At 40.6% G+C, this 11,194-nt stretch overlaps 1 protein-coding gene across 2 annotated transcripts; it reads right to left on the reverse strand.

Annotated features, from left to right (window-relative positions):
- Positions 1-216: 216 nt before the first annotated feature.
- Positions 217-9,161, reverse strand: LOC149036666 (ATP-binding cassette subfamily C member 4-like). 2 transcript variants are annotated; one of them, XM_089189076.1, is made up of 7 exons: positions 9,035-9,161; positions 7,728-8,268; positions 6,854-7,236; positions 4,917-6,265; positions 3,789-4,359; positions 2,350-2,486; positions 217-1,945 (listed from the first exon to the last, which is right to left on the reverse strand). In XM_089189076.1, the coding sequence occupies exons 2-7, from the start codon at positions 8,256-8,258 to the stop codon at positions 1,077-1,079; spliced, it is 3,840 nt and encodes a 1,279-aa protein (XP_089045202.1). In that variant the 5' UTR covers positions 8,259-8,268; positions 9,035-9,161; the 3' UTR covers positions 217-1,076. The 2 variants fall into 2 exon arrangements, with proteins under 2 accessions (XP_089045202.1, XP_089045203.1); XM_089189077.1 differs by lacking the exon at positions 9,035-9,161 and having other exon boundaries at positions 7,728-8,379.
- Between the last annotated feature and the right edge of the window lie 2,033 nt (positions 9,162-11,194).

Below are 11,194 nucleotides of genomic sequence, written 5' to 3' on the forward strand. Positions count from 1 at the left end.
TATCGGACCCTAGGTCTGGCCATTGCCCCCCGCCCACTTACAAAGTCATTGCTAAGCTGCTGCACAGTTTCCCATATCTGTATAAACTGTTATCTTGTTTCTCATGTGCATTGCGTTGGGTGGTAAGAAGCGCTCGTAAGTCGTTCCCAGGGCATCTCCATGGGTTTTTTATTTATGATCAGTTGGGGGACAGACAGATAAGTTACGTCAACATGAGAAAAGTTTTGCTTTGTTTATTACCTAAAACAAACCTAATCTACATTATGGTGGGTTTGTTCATTAACAGATCACAGAGGACGTCATAGGGCAGTAGGAACATCGGTGACACACTCGCTTGCGCCTAGTGTGCAGGTTTTTCTGTTCTTATAACATAATGGCCGACGTTTTCAGTAGGTTTTCTTTCGCCACCTCAACAACAATACAACAACTGAAAAATATCTCTAGCAACACTGCTCTAACAGCACTGCTTTTTAGTTGTCAGTTTGGAAAACGTGGTGTTTAGAGATAGGAATTGCTAAGGAAATCGAAAATTACGAGCCGACCCAGCTGAACACTTTACTCGAGCGATTTTACGCCGAAATTAAAAACAGACATGGTTAAACCTCGCAAACGACGATTCCATTTTATCGAAAGTGATTCGGGCACAGACTGAACAATTTCTTAAACTGTTTAGCCGGGCTTTGAACTTTTTTGTGCCTTAAAGATGTGAAAATTTCAGTGTATATTATTGTTTTGATCGTACGCGGTTGGTTTGAATAAATTGTTTCTACACTTGATGCGCGCTGTTTACTTCTGCATAATTATGATAAGCTATCTCGTATGTTTTATGTATATTATTATTGCATAATCACATTATTTTTCTCGTGCAATTCGGAATAAAGGAGTGCTCGTTAATTTTTTCAAAAACCACAAATTGCACTGGCCCTACGGGCTCGTGCAATTTTGTTAGTCTTTAAAAAAAATTACACGTCCTTATTTATTGCACTCGAAGTCATGTGAATACCAATACTAATATCTTGAGCTTTGCAGGATCAGACCTGCGTGACATTCGAGGTATTTCAACCTTAGACGACATCTCACTTCATGTTCATTATTGAATCAAATTTGTCAAATCCCTTAACTTTTCCATCTTTCAAGACCAAAATCTTCTCGCAGTCTTTTATCGTGTTCAAACGATGAGCTATAGTGATGACAGTTGACTCCTTCAGTTTGTCTCGCACTACGTTCCAAACCGTCTGCTCTGTGTCTGGGTCAACATGCGCAGTTGGCTCGTCCAAGACGACGATTTTACTTCGCTGTAGCAGCACGCGGGCCAAGCAAACTAACTGGCGCTCTCCAACACTGACATTAGCGCCATGTTCCAGCAGTTCGTGATCGAGCTTGGCCGCAAGTGTCTTGACAAAATCTTTCAGTTGGACATCCTCTAAAGCCTGCCATAATTCAGCATCTTGAAACTTGTCTAAAATGTCGAGATTTTTTCTCAATGATCCACTAAAAAGAACAGGACTCTGGCCAAGAACCGAGATACCTCGTCGGGCTTGTTGGAGGCCTATCTCTTTAATTGGAACACCGTCGATGATTATCTCTCCATCAGCATCAGGCATGCGCATAAGAGCTGCTACAAAAGATGACTTTCCAGCTCCTGTCCGGCCGGCAACTCCGATCTTTGCTCCTCCTTTGATGTTAAGATTGATGTTCTTCAGCACTTGAGGTCCCCCTGGATAGTACGTCAGTGATACATCTCTCAACACAATACTTCCTCTCCGAGGCCAGTCTTTTGGCGGTGTTCGTTCTTCCTCGTATCCAGGCTCCCGGTCAAGTTTGGTGTAAGTCATAACTCGCTCAACTGACGTCATGTAGTTTTCCACTTCGGAGGTTTTTCTAACAGCGTATTGAGTCGAGCTCAGAGTTTGGATGACGTAAACAAGAGCAAGACCAGCGTAAGCTGAAAAAAAAATGGATTTTGAATTAATAAATTCTGGACTAGTTTCCTCTTGATGGCTTAAAACATTTAACGAAAACTTAACAAGGCTTGGTGACTTAGCCTGGTCCAGGGAATCACTTAATGGAAGGTAATAAATAAAGCATCTTTTTTAAGTCTTTTCTTAGTGTTGAAGTTTTGACTCCAAGCTAAGTAGGTGCAGAGGAATTATCAACCCAAGTTTCCCGTTTTGAATCATAAAACACCACACGAGTGACTCTCACGTATCTGTCGTGTTTAGAAACCACCCGTTTATAACAAGAGTGCAAGTATTTTCATACTTATTTTATTTTTCATTAGTTCATGCTGTGTTATTACATGACTATATAGATTCTTTACTAAAACGTTACTAAGAATCTTGAGCTTACCGGCATCTTGAGATACCAAAATTGCAGCCAGAGCAACTGCACCGACTAACAAGGAAGCGAGACAATCCAAACGTGCACCGAGCCACCTATTGCTGGCCATCACCATAACGTACGCCTTATTATGAACATCTTGATATCTGAAGGGACGAGTGTTGATCACAATTAATTTTTTAATAATGGAGTGATTTTCCATGATTAGTTGACCAACGAAAATAAACCAGATTGTAGACGTTTTGAAACACTTTGCCTCGTGATTCGTCCGGCAAACTCGCGCAAAACCAACCGCCTCTTAGCTTGGTCGTGCGCGTTTTCCCGCGCTCAATGCCATTTCCTCGTTTTTACGTTAAGTCCTCTTTCACTACTTGTGATCTTTTCTTTTGTCCTGATTGGCTTGTTGTTTTCAAATTGTATTTTTTTTACCATCATCACTCCAAAATACACTCTAAGTTGATTACATCGAGTCTGCACATTGAAGTGAGACCAGTGTCTCATTTGGCCTGACAATGTAACGGAGCCTTTCAAAAAATTCCGCCCGACACCCCACCCTCTCAAAAAGATGTTTCTCTCCAAGAAACATCCACAGCCTTCTAGCTAAGTATCGGAAAGATCACTTCCGTAACCACATCTCAGTCTTAAGTACGCTTCATCTGTCCAGATGAAGGGAGCTAAAGCCGAGTTTGTTAATGATATGGATACTTTGCCATTATAAGTGCTAAATTGAAAAAAAAGCAACAACAAAACAATTCTTAATTGTTCACTATCACAACTACATCTTGCATACTAAGTATAACATTGATCCAAAGGAGAAAACGAACTGCACCCGTCAGTATTTCCTGTTAAACCCATAATGGTTATAGGACTAAGTGGAGTTCAATTCGGTCCCTAATCATACAAGTGATTAACAAAGGCGGACGACTGCGAAGCGGGAGTCTGTTTTTTTTTCAGTCACAAGTATGATTAAAAATAGAATTGGACGACAAGACGTTCTCTTACCAATTTATCAAAACTATGACAAAATTAAAGAAAGAAACTAGAGTACAGTTATACGTTTTCTTTAAAAAAAAAAAAAACTTGGCGAAATGCGCGACAACAGCGCGCGCATACACTTACACGCAGGCATGACTCGTCAACTGTCCTACTACACTGTCCAATTACAAGCATGACACTTACACTGTCCTGATAGTGCTCAAATCGGGCTGGTGATAATCAATCACGTTCCATAAACTTGTTGCAGTTTTGAATAATCGTGAAATTTCTGCATCCCGCGATTTTTTTGATTGACTGTTCATAATATGGGTCTGTTGAAACCCTATCAGAAGGATGTATTGGCGTTAAAAAAAAAATAAATAGCTCACAGAAAACGAGAAATTATGAGTCATTTGTGCCCTGTATATTTATCGGCTCTGGCATCACACACCGAATCAATGTCTCCCACATACCTGTAAAGTGTATCCACAAAATCTCTCTGTCTTCCTCTCGTACGAATCGTGTCCAGCCCTATCACGGTCTCCGAAAAATGAGCCAACACTGGGCTTCGGGATATCGACTCTAACCTCTTTAGTTCTCTGGCAGTCTTCAAGTAATAATTGGATAGAAAAACGACCAGCATGGAAATTGGAACAACAAGAAACATCAGCCAAACATTTGTGGCAACTGTCACCAGAATTTGGACAAATATCGCCAAGACCCTCTGCATTGCCGCCAGGAATGTTTTTGGTAACAACTCATCTACGCAGCCAATATCATTGGAGAAGCGATTTAGGATTCTTCCTACTGGGTTTGAATCAAAGAACAGGACAGGTGCTTGTAAAATGGCCACAACCATTTTATCGTGAAGACGCTGGGCGCACTTTAGAAAAACTAGGAGGAATCCATAAGCCCGAATGATAGTAAATATAAAACACGCGCCAACCAGACAGGCGAAGACAGATAGATAAGTCTTGTTCTTCTGATCCTCTAGGCTTAGCCTTGCAAGAAACGAGAGCCACAAGTCTGGAGCAGCTATGATGGCTGAAAGAGATAAGATCAAGGCGAGGTGGTTGAATGGTATTTCTATACGATCATTCAGTTAAACGTTATAAGATTTATTGGGCCTAGACACAACTCAGCTGGGTTAGCTACTTTCGTTTGTATCTTGGGGAAGTTTATGTAAGTACCCATTGTCACAGAATAGATGAGGCAGTCAACCATGTTACATACAAATATTGTTAGAAAACTGCTTTCGGTCTCCTTTTGGCCTTTTTTAGGCGAGTGGAGGCAAGTGCGAGGCAAACGCGAGGAGAAAGGCTTCAGTTCTTCCTTTCGCGCCTGACTCGCCATTCACGTTCGACTCGCACTTGCCTCGCGCTTGTACGAGCAAGTGAGGTATCGGGAACATGGTGAGAAATTTGTGTAGTGTCTCTCAACTCTACCATCTAATCTTAAACAAAGCGTGTTGTTGGTTAAAAGCATAGCCATTGTGAAATGATTTGCACGAAATAGAATAAAAGAAATGTAGAAAAAAGATTCCTGTCTTCCCTTTTAGGGCCTGACCCAAGGTTTGTAACTCACTCTAACAATAAGTTTACCTTGAGTAATGAGACTTAAACCAATCATTCCAGTTATCATCAAGGGATGTGCTCCACTTCTGAAATAGTCCCAATAAAGCCTGGATGTCACAACTCCGATTGCACGATCCTCCTTTGCTATCTCCAAACCCCTCGCTTCATCGGGCACAGCATATGTTCTATAGCACTTTTCAACATCATTGTGTTCCTCCTTATCTTCCCAGGAGAATGGCCAGGATAAGACTGTTTTGTCCTTCAGAGCTGTCTTATAGAGCGGGTCAACAGTTGAATTAATTACACCTTTTTCGTGCAGCTCAGTAAAGCGTCCCTTGTCGAGGACACTCCCTTTGTACAACACAATCACTTCATCAGCATTTTCCATGTGCTTTTGCTGATGAGAGGCAAACAGAACGATTTTATCGCCTAGCAGATCTTTGATACACTTGTTAAAGATGTGTTGACCAACTTTAAAATCGACAGCACTCAGTGGATCATCCAATAGATAAATGTCTCCGTCAGCATAAACTGCACGAGCTAAACTTACTCTTGCCTGTTGTCCTCCACTCAAAACCTCGCCGCGTTCTCCAACAACTGTTTGGTCACCATCAGGTAACCGCTGAAAGTCTTCTTTCAGAGCACAGACGTCGATTATTCTTTTGTACTTAGACTCCTCGTAGGACCGGCCAAACAAAATGTTTTCTTTTATCGTTCCCGAAAATACCCAAGCAGTTTGAGGCAAGTAAATGACAGAACCTTCATAATCAATGGTACCACTGGCGTTCGAAATTTCACCAGCGATCGCTGAGAGCAGAGTAGACTTCCCACTTCCAACCGGGCCGGTGATGACTATTAAACTCTTTGAAGGTGCAAAGAAGTTGATATCCTGAAGAATAAATTCATCCTCACGATGCGTTTTTGCGTAACTTAAATTTGACACACATAGTATAGACGGCCCTAATTCTGTTGCTTCACGAGACAGGGAAACATTCCTGATATTTCCCTCTTCTTTTCTTAAGTAACTGCGACTTTGGTTACTTGAGGTACTTTTCGCTTTTTGTGGGGGCTCGTTGCTTTCACCACTCTCCGTGGCTTCCAACAGATTTTCCAAAAGAAGGAATTCTTCGATTCTTCCAAGTGAAACGTAGGCGTCATACGTTAACATTAAACCAGGAGTCATATTCAACATGCCACTCACTTTTAAAACACCCATAAACGACAGGAGCGTAAAAATATTGGCGGGCGTGAGGGTCTGCCCTGTAAGCACCATAGTAATTACTGACACCAATGTGGCCAGTGGCGTTGCACTGTATGACAAGGCATCGATACTTGACTGAATGGCTGTCCTCCTCGAAATGACGTTGATTTCATTTCTGAAGATAAAAGGTTATCATAAGTTATGTAGGCATTCTGTCGAACCAATTCATCAACAGTGTTCTCTCTAATTTGAAATATCAACGAGGTGAACGGGAAGCAAGCGTACCCTTCCCCATCGTTTACTTCTTTGTAAAAGTGCGTCTTTTGCGGCCCCACGACAACGTACGAATGAGGTGATATCCACTCCCTTGGATAAAAGTGATAACAATATTTCCGGGCGTAAATCCCGCGGGAGTCGTTCCAAGATGAATTGCAAAGGATATTCGGAGTTTGGGTAACCGACTAGAGCGCTCTTTTAACACTATCTACTAAGTATATACTGATATTGTTTAATTAACGGGCCAGTCCTCCAGTTATTAAACGGGTTACTGATCGGTACTGATAAAGATATTAGACTTTTTTTTAGGGGGGGGGGGAGAGGGAGGACATGTTTAAACTGCTTAGCTAACAAAGCTCCAGTGGAGACGAAACAGATTTCTGGTTATCTATTTTCGAGTTTTGAATAATTTGGGTCAACAATTACGGGAATATATAATGCTAGTTGTTGGAGTCTACTTCTGAATAAAAATGATAATTTACCTTACCTTCTTATATGTTTTATCTTTTGTCCATATTCGTCCTCCCACGCATGCATTTTGACCGCGCGGATTCCCGAAACTACTTGATTCATTAAGGAGATTCGCTGATCGGACACTGTAGCTGTGCGCAAGCGTAGCTTAGCATTAGCATAGGACAAGACGGCAAAGTATGGCATAAGAATACACAGGAAGAACACACCTGTAACAGCCTGCCAACCAATCAAATTGTAGATAAGGAATATTGCCGCTGCATAAGCAGGAACTGCGAAAGCGGCTGAGAAAAACAATTTGACTGTCTCTTCTTCCATTCTTTTAACATCATTGGATATCAGATCGAATAAGCGTCCTGCAGTGAATTTCAGTAACGTCTGCTTGCTGAGTAGAAGCGTCTGAAAGAGAGTACAGATTAGACATAAGAGAAGAAGGTTGTTCCATAAACCATACGATTTAAATCTCCGGCATAAAGACAACTGTGACTGCGTTTCGAGACGAGAGTATCCAAATCTCCAAATTTTCTTTAAATGTGTAAAAGGTGCGACAACTCCGGCACCATTTTGAATCTCGTTCAGAAGCGCGGCTGTATACGTTATGGTTTCTGTAGCCTACTTCCACGTCAACGGCAGGCTAAATAATTGTTTGTTTCTTCGAATCTTTTGTTGGTGAGCAGGATTGCTCACTCTCGTAGAAGCAGCAACTGGCGATGATGTTTAATTACTCTCTCCTTCCGGGTCTCCATATGACATAAGCCAATTAAAATCGATAAGATTTCTAGAAAAAAATAATTCTTTATCGGATAGATAAACGTGTTCAAGTTTGTTCGGCTTAATTTGGGGTTTTTAGGGTAATAGAGAAATCGGTTGAGCCTTAGGATCGCGCCTACCTTGTGGTACGCCAGTCCCCTCAGGGCGCTTGCTATTTTGATCCCCAATATTTCACATCTGTAGTCTTGCTGGTGCATACCAAGACCACCGATCAAACCATTGAGACACATAGCTAATGCGCAGGCGTAGAGTGGATAAGTATTATCTGTCTCAGTTGACATAAGCTTAGAAACAAGATACCCGAGAAACAGTGGAAAGAGAAGGCGAGAAGTTGTAGACAATATATTCCCCGTCAAAATGATGATGACATCTTTGACAGAAAGCATATCAAACACGCTTTTCCAAAGTCTGGGCCTTTTCCCATTCATCTTGCAATCATATTTCTCGCACTCCCAGATCTTCTGAAGCTTGTCTGTGGCAAAACGGCCAGAGTTCTCGTCTGATAAGGGTAAAAAGTCATTTTGATCCAAAGGTCTTTGACTGCCTTCCTTAAGGACTCCGTTCATCCAAAGAAAAAAAAGAGAAGATAACAAACTGACTTTTTTATCTTCATCACCAGAGATTTTCCTGTAACCTCCTTTTGATGCCATCACTTAAGACCTACAAAATTGTTGGCCATTGTTAGCACGTTCAACACAATTGTCACACGTCTCCGCATGTTGTTCCAGTATTTCAGAACTAAGTTGCCTTCTAGGGGTTGTAAACTTACAAAAAATCCAATAAGTCATGGTGTTTTGTAGAGGCTCATGACTTTCATATAGCCTAAAATGATGTAGCCTAAAACAGAATGGTCAATAAATCAATAATTGTAACCAATAAACGCGAACATTACCAGGAGAAGAGCGGACCAGAATTTTTGATTTTTTGTTAATATAAAGTGCAAACATTAAACTTTTCTGTTTCTTGCGTCGACGCCTGGTCTTCTAATTCTTCACCTTCGAGCACGAGCTCGAATCAATTTTTGGTCATTTAGCACCCACTGAGACGTAAAATAAAATTTCATAAGCGAGAAAACGTCATTTTTTTCTCTGGCTGAAAAGAACCGCATAATACTGTAAAAATTGGTCGACAGTCGAAATTCTCGAGCCAACAAAGCGCGGTTTCCACGGTTTGTACGGTCTGCACGGTCTACTCGGTCTTCACGGTGTGCAGTCTGCGTTTTAGCACATCTCCTATAATCTACCCCACTCAATCAAAGCTTTTAGCGAAACTATACATATACAAAATGTCAAAACAGCCTGTAATCGACCTTGTAATCAAAATCTATGTGGATAGAATCGTACTGACAATTTCGTGTAAAAAGTATTACGTTTGCAAGTGGCCGTGAGATAACAATTTAAGGAAGCTGCGACTCTATGTAGCTTACCTCGCAAATTTGTCTCATTAACCAGGATTTCACCAAGACACCAGTAATATTGCCGTTCCTTGCTAATTGCAAGCCATATCTATTGCACGAGCGAATAGATTTTGAGAGAATTCTAAATATAGAAAAAAAAGTCGACTAAACGATGTTCCTGCATAATAAGACAGATATCGTATTTTGAAACGAGAGGATCACAACATTTCCCAAGAGTCCTGTCTTCACCACGCTGAATTAAAAGGGACTTATGTTGAAAGTTTTGAAAGCGCATTTTCAAAATAAATTTCAAAACTCTGGGGATAGAAAACAAGTTGAAAACGGAGCTTTTCGAAAACGCTATGACTAAATGCCCGGTAGCCGTACACGGTCTCGAGAAGCGTAAGCACTAAAATATGGATGACCTGAAACCACCTAAAACCACCTAAAACCACCTAGAACCACCTAAAACCACCTACAATCAATAATTTCGAAAATACTTGAGCCTTCAATCGATTTGAAACATTAACTGATAAGCGCCCTCCATCAAAGGAACGGTGCTCCTTTCCACAGGCTTCTCGCGCGGGTCAAGACTAACCGAAACTGGAAACCGCACATGAAAATTAAAGCCTCTGGCACCTAGGATAGAAAGGGTAAGCCAAGAACTAAAATCGGAACAAATTAATGCCAGCATGTCGTGAGTTACGAGAGCTGATTGACTCGATCTTTTTCACGTTTAAGACTCGTAAGGATGCTGCTTGTAAGTGCGGTAATTTTAGGGAGTTTATAAGCTACATGCATCTCGCGAGATTTGCACGTTCTGTTTAAAATTTATCACACATCGCCTCAAATGTCACTGTTCTTTCCGTGGTTTCCTATTCTCAGTCAATTTCATTTTTTCTCTGAATAATATACCAACTTATCATAAAACTGTTTTGTTTTCTTTGTTGTACGCTCGCTCCGCAGCCCGATTTGAAGCAATTTCAGATGGTTAGGATCACTCGGATTTCCCTGAAACACATCACCCCTGATGTTATATTACGCAACCTCATTAAACCTCCGACTACCTGCTTGGTGTCCCATTGACTTCTGTCAGACGTTGAAAAAAAGCAAACTTTGAAAACTCAGACCTCGAAAGCACTGATCTCGAAAATGTAGTCTATGTATTACTCGAAAAGCCTTAAGGCTCTTGGTGCTACTCCTGTGTAAACAATTTTGATTAATGCCTGCGATGATAATTTTTATTCTGGCGAGGGCTCTTCGAAAAAATATTAATGATGATAAACTTACCAAGAGCAAGCCAACTTTGCAGGCTCCGCATTTAAGACGCAGTCTCTCTAAAAACGGTCCGGTGTGTTTCGGGTTGAAAAATCGATTTCTTTCAAACTTTGCTCAGGAATCTACCTTATTCTAAAAGTAATCGAAACCACCTTGGTTTTTGTAAATATAGCAAAATAATTTTTTTCTACGCGAAAATCGCTTCAGCAATCAAACGCTGGTTTTTTATTAACACCGAATATCAAAACTGGCACAAATTGCCGAGCTCGTCTTTTTACAAAATTCGAGTTTGAGGGGTTTTTTTTGCTTCGCATATTTAGATAAACCCTTTGATCTAAATGAGAACAAAGCATATAAAGATTTCTTTCAATGCAATTTTGTTTGACACCTACTTTGACGCTTCCGTCATGACCGGAAATATGCAACTTTTTATCTCGGCTCAGCGCAAAATTCCAACTTCTTTCCCACGATATTTTTATCCAGACTGATAAATGCTCTATCATATGCTCAAACAAATATATATTATCCCCTTTTTTATCCATACTTAAACCATGGTCTTGCCAGCTGGGGTGCTGTTTACAAAACTAGATTGAATAAAATCTGCACTAAGCAGAATAGATGTATACGAAGCATGTTCTTTGCTCATGGCAGAGAATATGTCAACCACTGTTATAATCTTCTTGGAATCTTGAAACTTGAAAATATTTACAGACTAAAAGTATCACTTTTTACATATAAACTTAAGAATGACAAAAGTAACACCCCAGCTGTGCTACTCAATATTCTCACACCTGCATCAGAGATTCACCCATATAATACCAGTTATGTTACGAATAAAAACTTATTTAAGCCATCAGTACGCACTGATTATGGTATGTCTACATTAAATTCTCTGCAATAAAAATCTGGGAA

Source organism: Pocillopora damicornis, chromosome 12, assembly GCF_964200805.1.
Source record: "Pocillopora damicornis chromosome 12, jaPocDami1.2, whole genome shotgun sequence".
NCBI lineage: Eukaryota > Metazoa > Cnidaria > Anthozoa > Scleractinia > Pocilloporidae > Pocillopora > Pocillopora damicornis.